At 25.7% G+C, this 17,657-nt stretch overlaps 3 protein-coding genes across 7 annotated transcripts; all 3 read left to right on the top strand.

The window, feature by feature from the left end:
- The first annotated feature begins 548 nt into the window (after positions 1–548).
- On the top strand, positions 549–6,565 carry LOC130675620 (protein PFC0760c-like). The gene is made up of 3 exons (XM_057481406.1): positions 549–799; positions 1,024–1,552; positions 1,628–6,565. Exons 1-3 carry the CDS (start codon positions 745–747, stop codon positions 6,318–6,320), a joined length of 5,277 nt encoding a protein of 1,758 aa, XP_057337389.1. The 5' UTR covers positions 549–744; the 3' UTR covers positions 6,321–6,565.
- A 1,061-nt stretch (positions 6,566–7,626) lies between these two features.
- Positions 7,627–8,637, top strand: LOC130675621 (uncharacterized). The gene is made up of 3 exons (XM_057481407.1): positions 7,627–7,887; positions 7,995–8,110; positions 8,187–8,637. The coding sequence occupies exons 1-3, from the start codon at positions 7,711–7,713 to the stop codon at positions 8,581–8,583; spliced, it is 690 nt and encodes a 229-aa protein (XP_057337390.1). The 5' UTR covers positions 7,627–7,710; the 3' UTR covers positions 8,584–8,637.
- A 245-nt stretch (positions 8,638–8,882) lies between these two features.
- LOC130675877 (putative epidermal cell surface receptor) lies at positions 8,883–17,639 on the top strand. Of its 5 annotated transcripts, XM_057481769.1 has the most exons (13): positions 8,883–9,036; positions 9,446–9,648; positions 10,577–11,161; positions 11,283–11,585; positions 11,682–11,961; positions 12,056–12,333; positions 12,417–12,823; positions 12,924–13,206; positions 13,414–15,114; positions 15,296–15,548; positions 15,630–16,203; positions 16,311–16,977; positions 17,061–17,639. In XM_057481769.1, the coding sequence occupies exons 2-13, from the start codon at positions 9,519–9,521 to the stop codon at positions 17,066–17,068; spliced, it is 5,469 nt and encodes a 1,822-aa protein (XP_057337752.1). In that variant the 5' UTR covers positions 8,883–9,036; positions 9,446–9,518; the 3' UTR covers positions 17,069–17,639. The 5 variants fall into 5 exon arrangements, with proteins under 5 accessions (XP_057337752.1, XP_057337753.1, XP_057337751.1 ...); XM_057481770.1 differs by having other exon boundaries at positions 8,883–9,648; positions 12,420–12,823; XM_057481768.1 differs by having other exon boundaries at positions 8,884–9,648.
- Positions 17,640–17,657: the final 18 nt, after the last annotated feature.

Genomic DNA, 17,657 nt, shown 5'->3' with positions numbered 1-17,657 from the left:
ACATTGTCGTTATATATTTGTTTAATTTGACAGATTATTTGTTTAACAGAAATTTGAATTGGGTCTTGTTTTATTAAAGAGATTATCCTCTAGATATTAAATTTAGAATGCATTTGTCAGAAAAAAGATTACTTTTATATTAGAAGTATCTTTTATTTAATCATTTTTATTAGAGATGTTGCGAAAGAGATGTTCTAAAATAGAAAAGTTCATCAAGCCGAGGGCAACACAATCCGGGATAAATTAATGTCGTCGATTGTACATATGTACATATGCCAAGTTGATAGCAAGATGTAAAGATGTAAAGATATGCTTTAAGATGTCAACTAAGGGATAATTTTCTTTCTCTTTATTTTTTATCTATTCTTTGGTATTTATGGTTTTCATGATCATATACCGCATATATATATGGGTACCCACTATATAGTGGGTACTGTACAAGTAGCAAAATCGACAACATCGGTGGCACTCGTGTATCCTCGTATTGTCGTTATCGTATTACTCTTACAGTTTCACTTCTCTTACTGCTCTTGCTCTTAGGCTCTTACTCGAAATGCTCGAAATGCTCGAAACGTCGAAATATCGAAACAAATTTATACCATAAACCATAAAACGGATAAAACGTATAACGTACAACACGTGTTATCACGTAACCAAATTATTCTTTTATACAATTATAAAATATCAATTTCGTTATTTTTTAATTCATTTGTTTAATATTACAATACTGATTAAATAAAAACAATGCCACGATCCACAAAAGAATCGTCAGATGATGAAAACGAAGTTAAAAATGCTGGTATGTATATTTATTAACGATAGAAAATATTAAAAAATTAATAAAATAACTATATTTCTTATAATTATTATTTCTTTATTTTTTTTTCTCTGTATAAAAATTGTAAATTTTCCCACCCAGTTTTATTTACATTAATTTATTTTTATACTGTAATTAAATTCAAAAAAATTTGACATAAGGTACAATATTATTGATATTACTATTAATTATCCCATATAATATAGGACGACGAACAAAAACGATAGTCAGCAGTAGTCTTAATACTATAATTGATTCACCATTACGCCGAAGTACGAGAAATAAACAACAAACTATTTCTTCTCTTGAATCAAATGATATTAATGATGCTTCATCGACATCAACATCAACCTCAACTTCAACGGTCTCAGCACCAGTTAGTTCACTACAGTCGGGAAGAAATACCCGACGAAGAACGATAACAACAATACCGGAATCAACAACTATTTCAGAGTCGTTATTATCATCAACTCGATCATTACGATCAAGAAAAACTTCAACAAATTCAACAACTTCAACGACTTCAATGGATAACATTTTCATGGCAGATCCTGTTGTCGTTGTGACAGACTGTGAATCACTAAAAGATTCTGGTAAATCTCGTGTTACCCGAAAAAGTATTTCAACAACAGCAGCAGCAGCAGCTACAGCAATAGTTACAACAACAACAACAACAACAACAACATCTGTTTCATCTGTTTCATCTGTGAATACACCACCTACTACTCGATTAAGGTTTTTTTTTTCTTTTTTTAATATTTTTTATGATTATTATTATTACATTTTTTAATTTTATTAATATTATCGTAGACGTTACATGAGAGCTGGATCAGAATCAAAAACTATGTCACCTAGCAACACTGTAAGAATAACTCGGAGAACTAGAGCGAGCTCAGTTGATTTGGAAGAACAGCGTAATGAGGTAAAACCACTAACTTATAATACTAATAATAGTAGTGATAATTGTACTCCTGTTAAAACACGAAAACGAGCTTCTGTTATTCCATCGGAACCTTCAGTTGTAGAAGAGATTGAAAATATTTCAGAAAATAATAGTTGTATACCATTATCTAATACATCAATAATAGAAACAGTAGAAACAATTGTTGATACAAATAATGATAATTTATCATCATCTACTGATAATAATAATATACTTGATATTATTAATAATCAGGAAAAAAAAGTTGACAATAATTATTATCAAGAAAGTGTTAATAACAATAAATCTACCGAAAATAATGACTATAAAATTAAAGATAATAATGATTTTACTGTTAATCAAGAAAATTTATCATCATCACCTGTATTACAAATAAATATTAGTAAAGATAAAACTCAAGAATTACATCAAGAAACAACAATAATTAAAGATGTAGAAAAATTACCATCGTCTTTGTCACCTGTTGTTGTACTAGAAATAAAATCACCAATTAAACATAATGATAATTTAATAGTTGATGAAACAACATCAACAATAATAAATCATGATGATAATAAATTATTATGTTTTAAAACATCAACTATTATTAATTCAGATAACTATCAAAAAGAAACTCTTTTAACACCGGATATTAATAATAAAAATGATAATTTAAATGATGAAAGTAATAAAAGCTTTTCTTTAGAAAAAAGCCCAGGAAATAAAGAAAATTTTAATAATAAAAATAAACTTTCCAATTCAGTTATATTATTAGAAAATAAATTTAAAATAACTGCATCACAAACTATACCATCAGTACGTAAATCATTAAATATATTAAGTGATAATGAAAAAACAGAAGCATCTCTTATCATTAATAAAAGACTCAATAAATCTTTAGAAATTAATCCATCGTCGACTGATGAGTCAAATTTATTACCATTAATTCCCAATGATACTAATAGATCATCTGAACTATTAGATTCAGATAAATTAACAACTAATGATGTAATACTAACAACATCAACAACAACAACAACAACAACAACAATAATTGCTGATTCTAATGATAATATACAAATAAACGAACAAGAAAATGATTTAAATTCTTCTCATAATAATAATAATAATAATAATAATAATAATAACAACAATCACAATGAAAATTATAGCAATGAACAAGTTATTTTGAAATCAACTGATGAACAAGATGACTTTAATTTAACTTGTTATTCACCAATAACAACAGAACAGGAAGAACAAGAAATATCAACTGAAAATATAAATAAATCAGAGAATAAAGATAATGATAATATTATTATTACCGAGTCTTTATCATTAGAGTTATCGTCAAATATTATACATCATCATAACCATGATTCCACCCAATCTAATAATAATGATAATAATGATGATACTGATAATGGTGATAATGATATCGAAAACTTATTTCACGATATTCCTGCTGATGAATGGAAACAAAGCACAGAAACAGATTCAAATAAAGTAGATATTGAATCAACAGCTGAAACAAAAATAACTGAAACAACAACAGTAATTCAAGAAAGTCAGGTAGATAATCAAATACCAACAATAGCTCAAGATTCTGATAATAATTTAGTTAAAAACAATAAAGATAAAGACAAACAACAATCACAAGATATGGATTGTAATTCTGATTCAAATGATACGCTAATTTTAACACAAAATAATGATGAGTTATTAAAATTATCGATTCAAGATCAAGATCAAGAACAACAACAACATCAACAACAACAACAACAATCAATGCAGTTCCAGGAATCAATGGACGTTGATAGTGATGATAATGATACAGAAATTGAACCAGATCTTCAAGAAAATATAAAAAACGAATATTTATCAAAATTAAATAAAAAAAAACGACAAAGTGATGTCGTTATTCAAACATCTGATGATAAAATTTCTAATAGTAATGATGATGATAAAAATAATGATAAATCAATATCTAATTGTATTTCATCAATATGCTCATTATCAAATAATACTAAAAATAATAGTTTATCAGAAAAAATTTCTTCGCCAATTAAAAAAGTAAATAATTCTACTACAGCTGAATTTTTGTCAATTTCATCATCATCATCATCATCGTCATCGTCATCGTCATCATCATCATTGCCGCCAATAACATTTACTGATGATAAAATAAATATCAGTAAAAATAAAAAATTATTAAGAAAATCACTCGATTCAGCTAAATTTATAATTTCTAATGATAAAAATAAAACTAATAAAAAATTAAATTCTTCCTTTAATGAAAAATTAGTTGAATCAACTGTTGATACTGAAAATATTATTGATGATACCAATCATGATAAAAAAAATCATTCATCAGCTAGTAAATTAAAAGTCATTAATAATAAAAATATAGTTTCAGTAGATAAAATAATATCACCATTAAATAAATCAAATAATAATAAACAACAACATCAACAATCATCAAATGATGAAGATGATGTATTTTCTTCAAATTATAAATTTAACAGTAATAATAAAAATAAATCAAAATCTAAAAAAAATTTTGAGATTAATTCCGATTCAGATGATAATTACGAAGATGATCATAGTGATAGTGTAAATAACAAAAGTATTGTGACTGCTCCATCAGTTTTATTAAATGATGAAGAAAGTTCTAGTAGTATTGGAAACGATAATAACTATTCTTCAAGTGAAAATGATAATTCTGATATTGACTCTGATATCGCTCGTGAATATAATTTTGATGGGAATAGCGTTTCTGAATATTCAGATGATAATGTAATTGGAGATGAGTGTCGAGAATCTGAAACAGAAATATCAGATGATGATGATGATCAAGACGATGATATGGCAGATTTTATCAATGATGATGATGAAGAAGAAGACGAAATCGAAAACGAAGAAGAAGATGAAGATGAATCATCAATGTCATCATTATCCGATGTTATTAATCCTGTTGCAGATCACAAAAAAGCGAGTAAAATGGAAAAAAATGAAGATGAAGATGAATCTGAATCTGAATCTGAATCTGGAGAAGAAGATGAAGATGAAAATTATGTAGATAACGATGATAAAGATGAAGACGATGATGAAGATGATAAAGAAAAAGATAACGATGGTAACGTTGATGAAATAGATGAACAAGAAGTAAATTATAAATCCGGTTTAAGTAAAGTACAAAAAATTTTAAAATTCGATTCTTACAATACGGATTATGAAAATGATGAAAATAAACATAATAAAATTTATGATTCAGTTGATGATACATTATCTAAAAAATTAAATAACAATTTTTCTTCAAATATTATTAATAAAAAACTACTAACCAGAGAAACTAAATCTTGCAATAGTACACCAATAAATTCAAAGTTTTGTATGCGTCCATCAAAATCGGTCGATTCAAAAATACAAAAAAATAAATCTAAAAAACTAATTAATAATAAATTAGATAACGAAATAAAATCGGTTGGTAGCTTAAAAAAATTAAAATCACCAAATGATACAAATACTGTTATATTTTCATCGTCAAAACCTCATAATAAAAGTATGGAGACATTAAATTTAACAGATCATGATACAATATTGCTAATGAAGGAAAAATTAAATGAGACTCTTCCAACACTTAAATTACAACATCATGCCAATAAATTGTCATTAAAAAAAAATAAACTTGATATTAATGAAACAAACAAAGAAAACACACTAAAGCCAGTAAATGACGAAATAAATTTATCAAAGAAAAACAAAACTAATAAATCTTGTTCTTCAATTACTGATAATCAAGATTCTGTTATTTATCAGAATGAAATAAAAAAATCGAAAAAAAATAAAAATCTTGAATCGATAACCATGATAACAACGAGCGAATTTGAAAAATCATTTGATAAAGATAAAAATAAATTATCTACACCCGAAACACCTGATAAAAAAGTTGTTAAATTAATAAAGAAAAGTAAAAAAAATAAAAATACAATAGACGATGATTATAAAATATTGTCATCTGTTGTTGTTTCCTCAAAGGGAATTGAAAAAAACAAAAAAAAAGAAAAAAAAACAAAAGAAAACATAGAAAAAATTGAATCCAATAGTTGTAATAAATCTAATGAAAATAAAAAAGATGGAAAAAAGTTATCACCGTTACCATCATCATTATTATCAACTATTAAAAATTCAAAATTGCCATCAACAAAAAATAATTTAAAAAGACTTTCAGATGATGTTATTGAAAATCTATCCGATATTCAGCCACAAAAAAAAATAAAGCTTTCTTCGACAGCTTACGAAAAAATTGTTCCAACTAAAAAAATGTTTGACAGTAAACATCCAAAACCTGACAATATGATAATTGAAACCCAACAAGAATTTTTACCATCAAGTTCTAATGGTGGTACAACACAATTTTCAGTTATAAATATTAATAAATCTAAAAAACAGCAATCTAAAAAATCAGCAGCGGCATATTCATTTCGTCAACGTATATTAGGAAGAAATTCTCGTCAACCAATTTCTGCGTATCTTATGTATCAACAAAAAAAGAAAACTTTATCTAAAGATAAATACTAGTTATTGTTTTATTAATATGCATTTACTTTTATTGATTATCATTATTATTATATTTAATGTTTTTTTTTTTTCTTTTAATCAAACATATGTAAATGTGAGTATGACAATACCTTAAAGTCATTCATTAAATTGATTAATTCAATTTTAGTTGTGTATTATCATTATTGATAATAATAAAATTATATTTATTATTTTCATACTATATAATATATATTTTATAATTCACATAATAAAATACGAATTAATCAAGCAAATTATTTCAAAGAATGTTTTTTATTAAAATACATCTTTACAATTTTCATATTTTATGAGTAAACATTCCTTTTATATTTTTTTTTCTTTAATTATAATAATAATAATGATAATAATAATAATAATAATAATAATAATAATAATAATAATAATAATAATTTTGTATTAAATTATCATGAGTTTCTATTTTGTCTTCACATTATTTGTTTAATTTGTATGCTATTGAATATAAATAAATTTTTCATTGTAAAAAAAAAAATGAACTTGAATTATTTTTATAAAGTATTTAAAAATTTAATCTTTATTATAGTTTTAACAAGTTTCAATACAAATCAATTAAGTATACATACGGTGAATTTTTTAATAATAAAATAAGTTAAATAATAATTATAATTATATTTAAATGGCAATCATACTAAATTCGATCTCTCTTTATACATATGTATGTATATATAAACAAATTTTTAACATTTTCCGTCTAAATTATAATGTTATAGTACTTTTATCATTAGAATTCAACAAATGCACGGCCACGAAATAGTAATAGATTTTGTTAGTCGTGGATCAATTAGGCTGATGAAAAAAATGAATATCTATTTATATTATTTTGGACTTTTTTATTACTTTTCATTTACAACAAAAAAAAAAATTAAAAAAAAAAATACAGCATGCAAAGATTAACATGAAATTGAAATAGGAAAATTTTAATTCAAGATTACCGGAAATTAAATTTAAGATAAAACGTATTTATCATTGATCAATGAGTCAACGATAATGATAATAACAATAAATTCTATGGATTTGTTATTTGTGCAGGTGTTTTAAAATAATAACAAGAGTATATGATATAATTAAAGAGATACACATAATTTACTTGGTTGAAAACCCATATAAAAATGATAAAATTTCTCATGAATGATATGATTACACAAATTTAGTTAGAATCAGATTACACGGTACTTGACTAGAACAAATCAATGGTGTGCTATCATCACACTCATATTTATCACAATTGATTGTCATCGATGATATATATATATATAAATAACAAGAGCCATTTGTGCTTTTAATTGTTGTCTTATTTCAAGTGCTATAATATTCATAACGTATATTATATATCGATATAATAATAATTAATATGGGTTTATTAAAAATAAATTATTATAGTTATTGCATTCAATTAATTATTATTTCACCGGTTGTTTTTGGTCATGGGATGTTAATGGACCCTGTTAATCGTGCTAGTGCATGGAGAAGAGGTTTCAATACTCCAATAAATTATAATGACAATGAAAATTATTGTGGCGGGTATAATGTAAATTATTTCTATAAATTATATTTTTGCATGCATCCATTTAATATTTATATATTTATAAATTAATTATCCAATGATTTATATTTATTAATATATACTATTATTAGGTTCAATATACCCAAAATAAAGGTAAGTGTGGTGTATGTGGCGATGATTATTCATTAAAACGACCTCGGCCAAATGAAGACGGTGGAATTTATGGGACGAAGACTATTGTGAAAACGTAAATTTATTATAATATATCTATATATTAATAATAATTATTATTATTATTATTTAATATATTGTTTATAATTAAGGTATATAGAGGGTCAAGAATTTACTGCAAATGTAACTCTAACATCAAATCATCGAGGGTATTTTGAATTTTCTTTATGCCCTCTGCTATTGTCCAACAATAATAGTATTAATAATCTATCGTCAGTAGTAGAAGAAACAGAGGAATGCTTTAAAAAATATCCTATATTAACTGTTGATGGAAAAGATAAATATATTTTACCAAGCTCTGAAACTGGAAATTATCAAATAAAACTTATTCTTCCTAAAAATATTATCTGTCATCACTGTTCTTTACGATGGCATTGGAAAGTAGCTAATAATTGGGGTATTTGTGAGGATGGAACTGGTGGTGCAGTTGGATGTGGACCTCAAGAAACTTTCAGAACTTGCTCTGACATTACTATTCTCAAATTATAATAATATTAATATTTATTATTAAGTATTTCAATATGTATTATTCTACCTCATGATTATATATTCAAATAAAATAATAATAATAATATTATACTATTCGGTTAATTATATGTAAGGAAAATTTATTAGAATATAATAAATTAGGAAAAACCGATGAGTAATCAGCAGGCAGCAGCAGCAGTACCAAAAAAGAGTATCAGTGGTATTAAGTGGTAAAGCAATGCTTCATTCGTACTTAATCCATCCCGTGCATGTCCGGTATAGTAAAAAGAGGAATGAAAAGAAAGAGAAGCACAGGTAAAAGTACGTTCGAGACGTTGGAATAACTATAGGCTGCCTATAGTGTCTAAGAGTTTTGCCTCAGTTTTATTTTCTCAAGAACAAGCGGTTGTTTCTCCCGTTTCTCTCATCAGTACATACACAGTGGTCTTGAAAATATATATTCTAAGTTAAGAGGTAAGATGCCCAAAGTGCCCATAAACCCCACAAATGCCGTTTACTAAATAAAACTCATCGAGAGTTAACATTCTTTCGTTCAGCAGTACACTATTTTCTCATTAAATTTAAAAATTTTTTTTATTATTTTAAATGATTATCCTTTTTAATTTATTCTAAGAACATAAAAAGTATTATTACAAATATGATATATAATTTTCATCTTAAAAGTGATGAAAAATATTAAACAAGTGTCGTGATTCTGTGAGTGAAAGACAAAAAGCAGGTCATCATTGTCACAACCGGATACATTAAATAGAACAAAAATTTTTAACTTGGTCAAAAAATTTTATTTTATTATTAATATTACATATTTTATTTATCAGATTATCATATTTTTTTATTTTTTTTTTTTGTTAATGTTTTCAAGTGCATCTACTTTGATTGATATATAAAAAAAAAAAGTATTTATTTATTTCACATATCGCAAGTAATGTACTAGGATGTGCATCAAAAAAATATGTCTGTTGTTTACAATTTTTACGGTGACAACAGTATTATGTACTCAGGATCAAAAAAAGGATGAGTTTTATCAACGATATATTCAAGTGATGAATAAAACTACAAATCATTGTAAGTTAACTTAATAATAATTAAATATATTATAAAAGTATGGTGTGATACATATTAAAAGTATAGAAATGATTCAACCTGTTGTGTGGAAAGTTCAGTGTAGCATATATATATATATATATATATTTACATAAATTCCACAGGGGAAATCGACGAGTGGTACCGGTCAATCGCTCACGCGGTATATATATATATATATATATATACATATACTTATTATAAATAGATCTTTGATGGGTTTTTTTTTTAAATATATATTTTTTATATAAATATGTACGGATGAGTATAACAGGTAAAACCTTATTTTGCGCAATAATAAAAGTATATCCGGATTACATATGTATAGTCTCACATCCTTTCTCTTTTTGGAAATACATTGACTCAGAAATCATGAGTATCTATAGTAGTCCCGGCGAAAAAGTCGTCCTCCCACTACCATTAGTTACCACGTATTTCCTATACCCCCACTATAAATTTTAGGACATCTTTTTCGCCGGGACTACTATATTACGAAATATCATTGTTATTCAGATCATGTAGAATTTAAATGTATACATCAAACGATGTTATATTTAACAAAATTTAATTTTCTGACGTCAATGGATAAATTCTTTATTAGTTAAAAATTAAAATCATTTTCTATAAAATATGATGTAAGTAAAATACAATAGGTTTTCATGGTTGACTTGGACAAAAAAAAAAAAATTAAAACTAATAATAAACGTTAAATTAGTAAAGTTGTAACAAAAATATTATATTTTACTTTGACATATACAGTAATCGCATGCATTCGTGAATAAAAAATTAAGTGTGACATGTTTAAGTGAATGGTACATATGTATTACTAAAAAGTAGGATAAAATACCGTATATACAATAATAATAAAATACACATACATTCCATTTATATATATATTTGTATTTTTTAGCTAATGATGATAAAATACCTGGAGTTATATCACTTGACACGAAACCTTTGGATACAACCGATGTTGTTACATTTAATAATCTCACAGCAAGAACAACAAAGTTGCCAGAAATGACAATGGGCTCAAAATTTAAAAAAAAAATATCACAACTAAAACAAATAAATGATGATAAAAAAAGTATTGATTTGATTAATAGCAGTGCTAATACATCTACAACACCTACGAATGAAACAAAGTTTTTAAAAATTTCAAATATATATATACATGATAACAATACTAATGATAATAACAACAACAATAATAGTAATAATAATATATATAGTGTTGAAAATTTAGACAAGCCAATTACAATGACAACAATTATTGATGATGATAATAATAATAAAACTTCACCATCAATTGCTAATTTAAATAGTATTGAAAAAGTATTAAATCCATCAACTATAAAAACATTTGAAAGTAATTTTTCACGCGCTCGTGCACTTGATATACCATCATCTCCGTCAGAACCAACTAATTCATTAAATGCTAATTTGACGGATCTCAGCGATGTGAGCATGGATGAGGAAGATAAACAAGTTGAAGGTAAAGCTTTTTTTTTTTTAACATCTACATATTATCTGTAATAAATGTATTTTTTATTATTATCGTAAAACTTATTTCATTATATTTAATTATATATGTATTGTATAAAAACAATCATCAGGTGGAGAGTACATTGCTGCACATCACAATGAAAGTCATATTAAAATTTTACCAATAATATTTACAAGTGAACCAAAATGTATAGAACCAAATAATAAAACATATCTACTTGGAGAAACAATTGTCAGGGGTTGTACAGAAAAATGCATTTGCGGTTATAATGGTACCGCCGAAAATTGTCAGCCAATTTGTAAAAGTCCATTAGTTAGGGCTATTGGTAAAAGTCAAGATCCTTTTTGTCACAAACAGCAAATTGATAATAATGATTGTTGTGCAATTTTAATTTGTTCTTCTGTTAATTATGGTAATTATGCTAAAAATATTTATTATTTTTCATTTATTATATAAAGATAAAGCAAATTTAAAAATTCAATAATTAATATTATTTTATTTATTTTAGATCATAAATCAGTAGAATCAACAGAAACATGTAATTTTATCGGTAATGATAACGAAAATAAAACTATTACAATAGGAGAGCATATAGAAGATGGTTGTTCAAGAATATGTACTTGTCAAGTTGGTGGTGTATTAAATTGTAAACCTAGATGTCCACTAGTTGCTGATAATGATAATAATAATAATAATAATTATGATGATGATGATGATGATGATAAAAGTCATAAAGCTAATTTTAAAATGAATAATTACGATCGATGTGTTAAGCTTAAAGATCCTCGGTAAATATTTGTTTTTTTTTTTTTTTTTTTTTTTTTTTGTCTCTAGCTACACTATATACTATATCAAGTAATAATTATTATATTTAATTTATAGAGATCCTTGTTGTACCATAACTTACTGTGATGTAAGCATTGGTGAACATGACGAATTAATATCATCAATAGATGATACAGTAGCAACAACAACAAAAACCATAAATGATTTTAATGATGGCATTCTTAATGATACTAACTTAATTAACGATCAAGTTAAAGTTTTAAATTCAACAGCGATAAAAATTTTATTATCACAACAAGTTTTAAATAACAATAAAACAATAGTTGAAATTTCGAAAAATAATCACACCTGGAAACAACAAATTTTCAACAAAGGTATGTATATATACATATATTTATCATAAAATTGTAATAATAATAATAATATTACAAATAAATAATTATTATATTCTTTTCAGAAGGTATAATATCAAATCTAGAACCTTCGTCTATTTACTATATTCGAATCAAAACAGACGGAAAAAATAATAACAATAATGATAATAAGACAATATCAACAGTTGATGGTATTGTTGCATTGCCAGCAACAGAAATTAAGATAAATAAAAATAAAAGCAACAATGGATCAATAATTAAAATGAATAATGAAGATACGTGTAGTCATAGGGGTAATTTATACAAAATTGGTACAGAATGGTACGACGAATGTATATATTTTTGTGTTTGTGAAAAGGGTGCTAAAACTGAATGCGTCACTATAGAATGTCCTACTGATTTTGGGCTTGATGTTCTTGATCCACATTGTATAGATTGGGAAACTGTTCCACTTAATTTTGTTCCTAAAGCTCCTCAATGTTGTCCTGAAGTAAATATTATTCCATTATTATTATTATTATTATTATTATTATTATTATTGTTTTTATAAAAAATTATATAAATAATCATGAATTTTGTAAATATTTTAGGAAGTAAGATGTCGTAATAATGGATCTTGTATTTATCAAAATATAACGTATGATAATTGGAGTGAAATCCCGAACAATATTACTGGATGTGATAAAAGATGTTATTGTGAAATGGGAAAAGTATCCTGTCAGCCAGCATGCCCTCCAATTCCAGCTCTACCACCTGACACTTTATCGTGTGTTTCAAATCAGGCAATACTTAGTAAATTACCTGATGATGAATGTTGTTTACACTGGACATGTAGCAATGAAAACAATAACAACTATCATACTTCTATATCAGGTTATTATTATTCTTATTTTTATTATTATATATATCTCTGTATATCGTTACTCGTGATTGTTTGGTCAACTGATAGGTTTTTTTTTTCTTTTTTTTAAATGCTTGAACTATAAAATTGATGATTTATATATAAAATCTTAAATCATGTGTCAGATCATGTATATATTTGTTTTGCTGTGTGATATTACAGTAGATTTGCTATTACAGAAAATAATAGTACGATATTTGTAGATGATACCATGTCTTCGGCGGGTCCCTTAACAATCACTGATATTGTCTCGAATGATATGAAAAAAAATTGGCAATCCTCTGTAATTGCTAATGACAATAATGGAAAAAAAAAACTAAATAACAAAACTACAATATCAATATCTAAATTAACTTTAGCTAAAGAAATAGAAAATAGTAAAGATAATGATGATTATGGTGCTGGTATCGATGTTAAGTTATTACATAAAAATTATACAAAATTATCATCAACTCATTCTCAACATCATGCTCCCAACAATTCTGATACTATTAATTATTTTACGTCTAATGAGTATTCCATTGCAAGACCAACAGAAATAAAAATACCTACTTACAATGGTCCTTATAATCCTGATTATAAATTACCTGAATTGGGCAACTTTGATAATAATCTTCAATTGAGTAACAATAATGATAATATTAACAAAAATAACCAAGGTCAATCTGAAAAGATGATATCACCGTTAATTATAAAAGATAAATTTTTAAAATCTAAATTAAGTGAAATAAAAAAAAAAAATGAATCTGCTAATCAGGATTATTACCATAATAAAGCTACAAAAGAACAACAACAACAACAAAAACAACAAGTTATGTCAACTCAAAAATTTCCTGGCCCTTTGGCACCTGATAGATTTCCAACATTGCCATCATTATTACCAACAATAATTGTGACAAGTAATAATAATTTTACACCTACTCAATCATCAAAAGATAATGTAACTATTGATATAAATCCTATAATAACAGTTAATAATTTTTATAATAAATCTGAACAACAATTTTATCCATACAATAGAGAAAAAATTTCATCATCAAGTAAATTTAATAAATATCAATTTTCTGATTTTAATAATACTAATGGTATAAAAAAACAAGTTTTACCAGTAATTATGTCCAATAATTCTTCATCATTATTATTTAAAAATAAGTTAGAGTCATCTACAAAACCAGCGACAGCAGCAACATCACAAGTAGTACCAATAAATACTGAAAAAAATAACTTTGACAAAAATAAACCTTTAAATTTTAAAGAGCAAGAAATTATCCCGAAAGAATTATTTCACTTGATAAATCTTAATCATCCAGAGTTAACTCAGCATCCGGATTTATATGAATTACAACCACAAAAAACTTTATCTGTTAATCATCAGAATCAAGAATCATCATCAATACCAAACAACCATCACATTAAAATATCACCAATTAGACAAAATTTTGGATTATCATTACCATCATTAATTTCTGAACAAGGAATATATAAAAATAAATTTATAGAGCCGCAAATAAAAGCTCAAAAAAATGATAATGGTGAAATAACAAGCTATCATATCCATACTCCACATATTCCAAACTCACCTCAACAAATTCAAGAGTTACTTGCTCATATTACCCAACATGATCCTAACATTAATTCTTTTCATCATTATCCACCTCTATTATCATCATCTTCACCAATTAATTTCAATAACTCCCCAAATTCTCATGTTTGGTCAAAACTTGAATTATCACCAATCCACAAAGGTGACTCTAATGTTGAAAATTCAAAGTCATCACCGCTGCCATCATCATCATCATCGTCATCGTCATCATCATCATCATCTCTATTGACACATTTAAATCATCAATTTATTGGCATTCAGGCTCCCATTCATTCAGGTTCGTGTTCGTGTTTACCGCGGAAAATTGTTAAAATTTAATTAACATGGATTTTAAGCGCGTTTATATATTAATATTAATATTAATATATAATTCTACATTTTTATAAGGACAATAATAAATTAATAACATTATATATAATTTCATTTATTTATTAATTATTTTTTATTTAAATACACAGGTATGCCAGCACCATCATCAGGACATATTTATCCATCTCTTGGTTTTCCAATACATAGTGATGTAACTGCAGCTACTGAATATCTCGGTCAAGTTTCTGAGCAATCATCATTAAATGATAATAATGATGATGAAATTATTATTAAATCTTTAGATGCAATTGATGATTCAACAATAAGAATACTTTTTACAGTACCAACTGTATTAGTTGGACTTTATGGACGTGTTGAGTTACGCTATACAAAAGAAAAAATGTAATTTTATTTATTATTATTATTAAAAAATTAATATTACTTTTAAATATTTAAAAAATATTAATTTTTTTGTATGTTTAGAAATTTAGATCCTTCGAAATGGAAATCACAAGTATTCATACCTCCAAACGACTTGATAGCAACACCTCAATTAGAATTTGAACTTGATGGTCTAGAACCGTCAACTGAATATAAATTAAAAGTAACAGTAAATCTTGGAAATGGTCAAGCTTTTAAAAATAATCCAACCAGTAAAATTTATAGTATTAAAACACTCGAACGTTATAAGGACAGACACCAAATATTGACAACAATAACAACAACAACAACAACACCAACACCAACACCAACAACAACAGAGGTGTCTTTGCCACCTCAAATTTTTATTGACGCTGGTCTTAAAGTTACGGAAAAAAATTTCAGTTGGATTAAAGTTGAATGGAAAAAATTTACAGAATACGAAATTCAATTCATTGATGGTATACAATTAAGATACAAAGAGTACGATAGCAAAGTTTATACAACAACGCCACTTATTCATCGAGCTGTTACAAGTTGGGTGATTGAGGATTTAAAGCCAGCTACAACTTATCAAATTGGAATTTCAATTATTCCTTTTCCTGGTCAAACTACTGAACTCTATAGTGAAAAAACGGTATATCAATCATTATGCATAATATATATATATATTTTTTTTTTTTTTTCAATATATAAATATTAATAATAATTTTTTTTTCATTTATTTATAATTTCATGCTAAAGATTCAAATAACCACAGCAATTGAGCTAGATCCTTACTCTTTTGATGTAAAAGTTGAAATTAAAACGGTTAAATCACAAGAAGTTGAACTATCTTGGAGTGGAGTACCTTATCCAGAAGATAAATACGTTAATATATATCGCGCAATTTATCAAAGCGACAGTGGAAAAGGGGATACTAGTACTTTTAAAATAGCTAAAAGAGATTCTCCAGCAAAAACAATAATAAGTGATCTGAAACCTGGGACAAGATATCGGCTATGGCTTGAAATTTATTTAACAAATGGAAAAATAAAAAAAAGCAATGTTCAAGATTTTATTACTAAACCGGGTGTTGATTTGTTGCATACCGCTAGCAGTGATAATATTTATCATCAACCGGATAAATTTAATATTGTTGCCACAGCCGCTGCCGCATCAATTCCATCATTGCAACTAGAAGGCAACAACAACAACAACAACAAAAATAATAATAATAATTATTATGGACCTCTAGTCATTGTTGCCATCGTTGCTTCTCTTTCTATTCTGTCAACCTTAATTTTACTTATGATGCTTATGAAAAGAAGATCAAGCAACAAAGCAGATATATCCTCATCTCGAAAAACTACAACATCTGCAGCCTACGATAATCCTTCCTACAAGGTAGAAATACAACAAGAAACCATGGGTAATTTCATAATTATAATTAATTTTTTTTTTTTATTTATTTTCACAAAGATTTATATTTAATCATTTATTATTTTATATTAGATCTTTGAAATTTATTATTCTACAACAACAACAACAACAACAACAATAATAATACTGCCATCTACGTAGCAGGTAACAGAAAATAATACTAATTTATTTATTTAATTTTATTGTTTTTGGTAAAATTAATTTTATTAATAATAAACTTAAACAGGTACTGAAATTTAATTTTTAGTTAAATTTTCGATAACAACATTATCAAATACTTTTATAATAATAATTTGGAAAATAATATAGAACATTGAGTTGTAATTAACAATCTTTAATTAAATAGATTAATTATAATGTATGTCTATATTATGTTTAAGTTTATACTGTGTAAGATATAAGATATTTTATGATTATTTTATAAGTTGTACATATATAGAATTAATGTGCAATACCAGTATGTTTTATTATTATTATTATTATTGTTTTCAATTACTTTATTCAATGTATTCATTATTATTATTAAATATTCTATTTATTTATTTTTTATCCTAAAAGTTAATAAAAAATATGTATTATTTAATTTGATTAAAAATGGGTGTGTATGAGCAAAAAAATGAGTATGATACTTGAGACAATAAGTCGAAAAAAGCCATTTTTCTTTTTTTT

This window comes from Microplitis mediator, chromosome 10 (genome assembly GCF_029852145.1).
Source record: "Microplitis mediator isolate UGA2020A chromosome 10, iyMicMedi2.1, whole genome shotgun sequence".
Lineage (NCBI taxonomy): Eukaryota > Metazoa > Arthropoda > Insecta > Hymenoptera > Braconidae > Microplitis > Microplitis mediator.
Note: the sequence above shows the minus strand (reverse complement) of the source record. Positions and strands in the feature narration are given on the sequence as shown.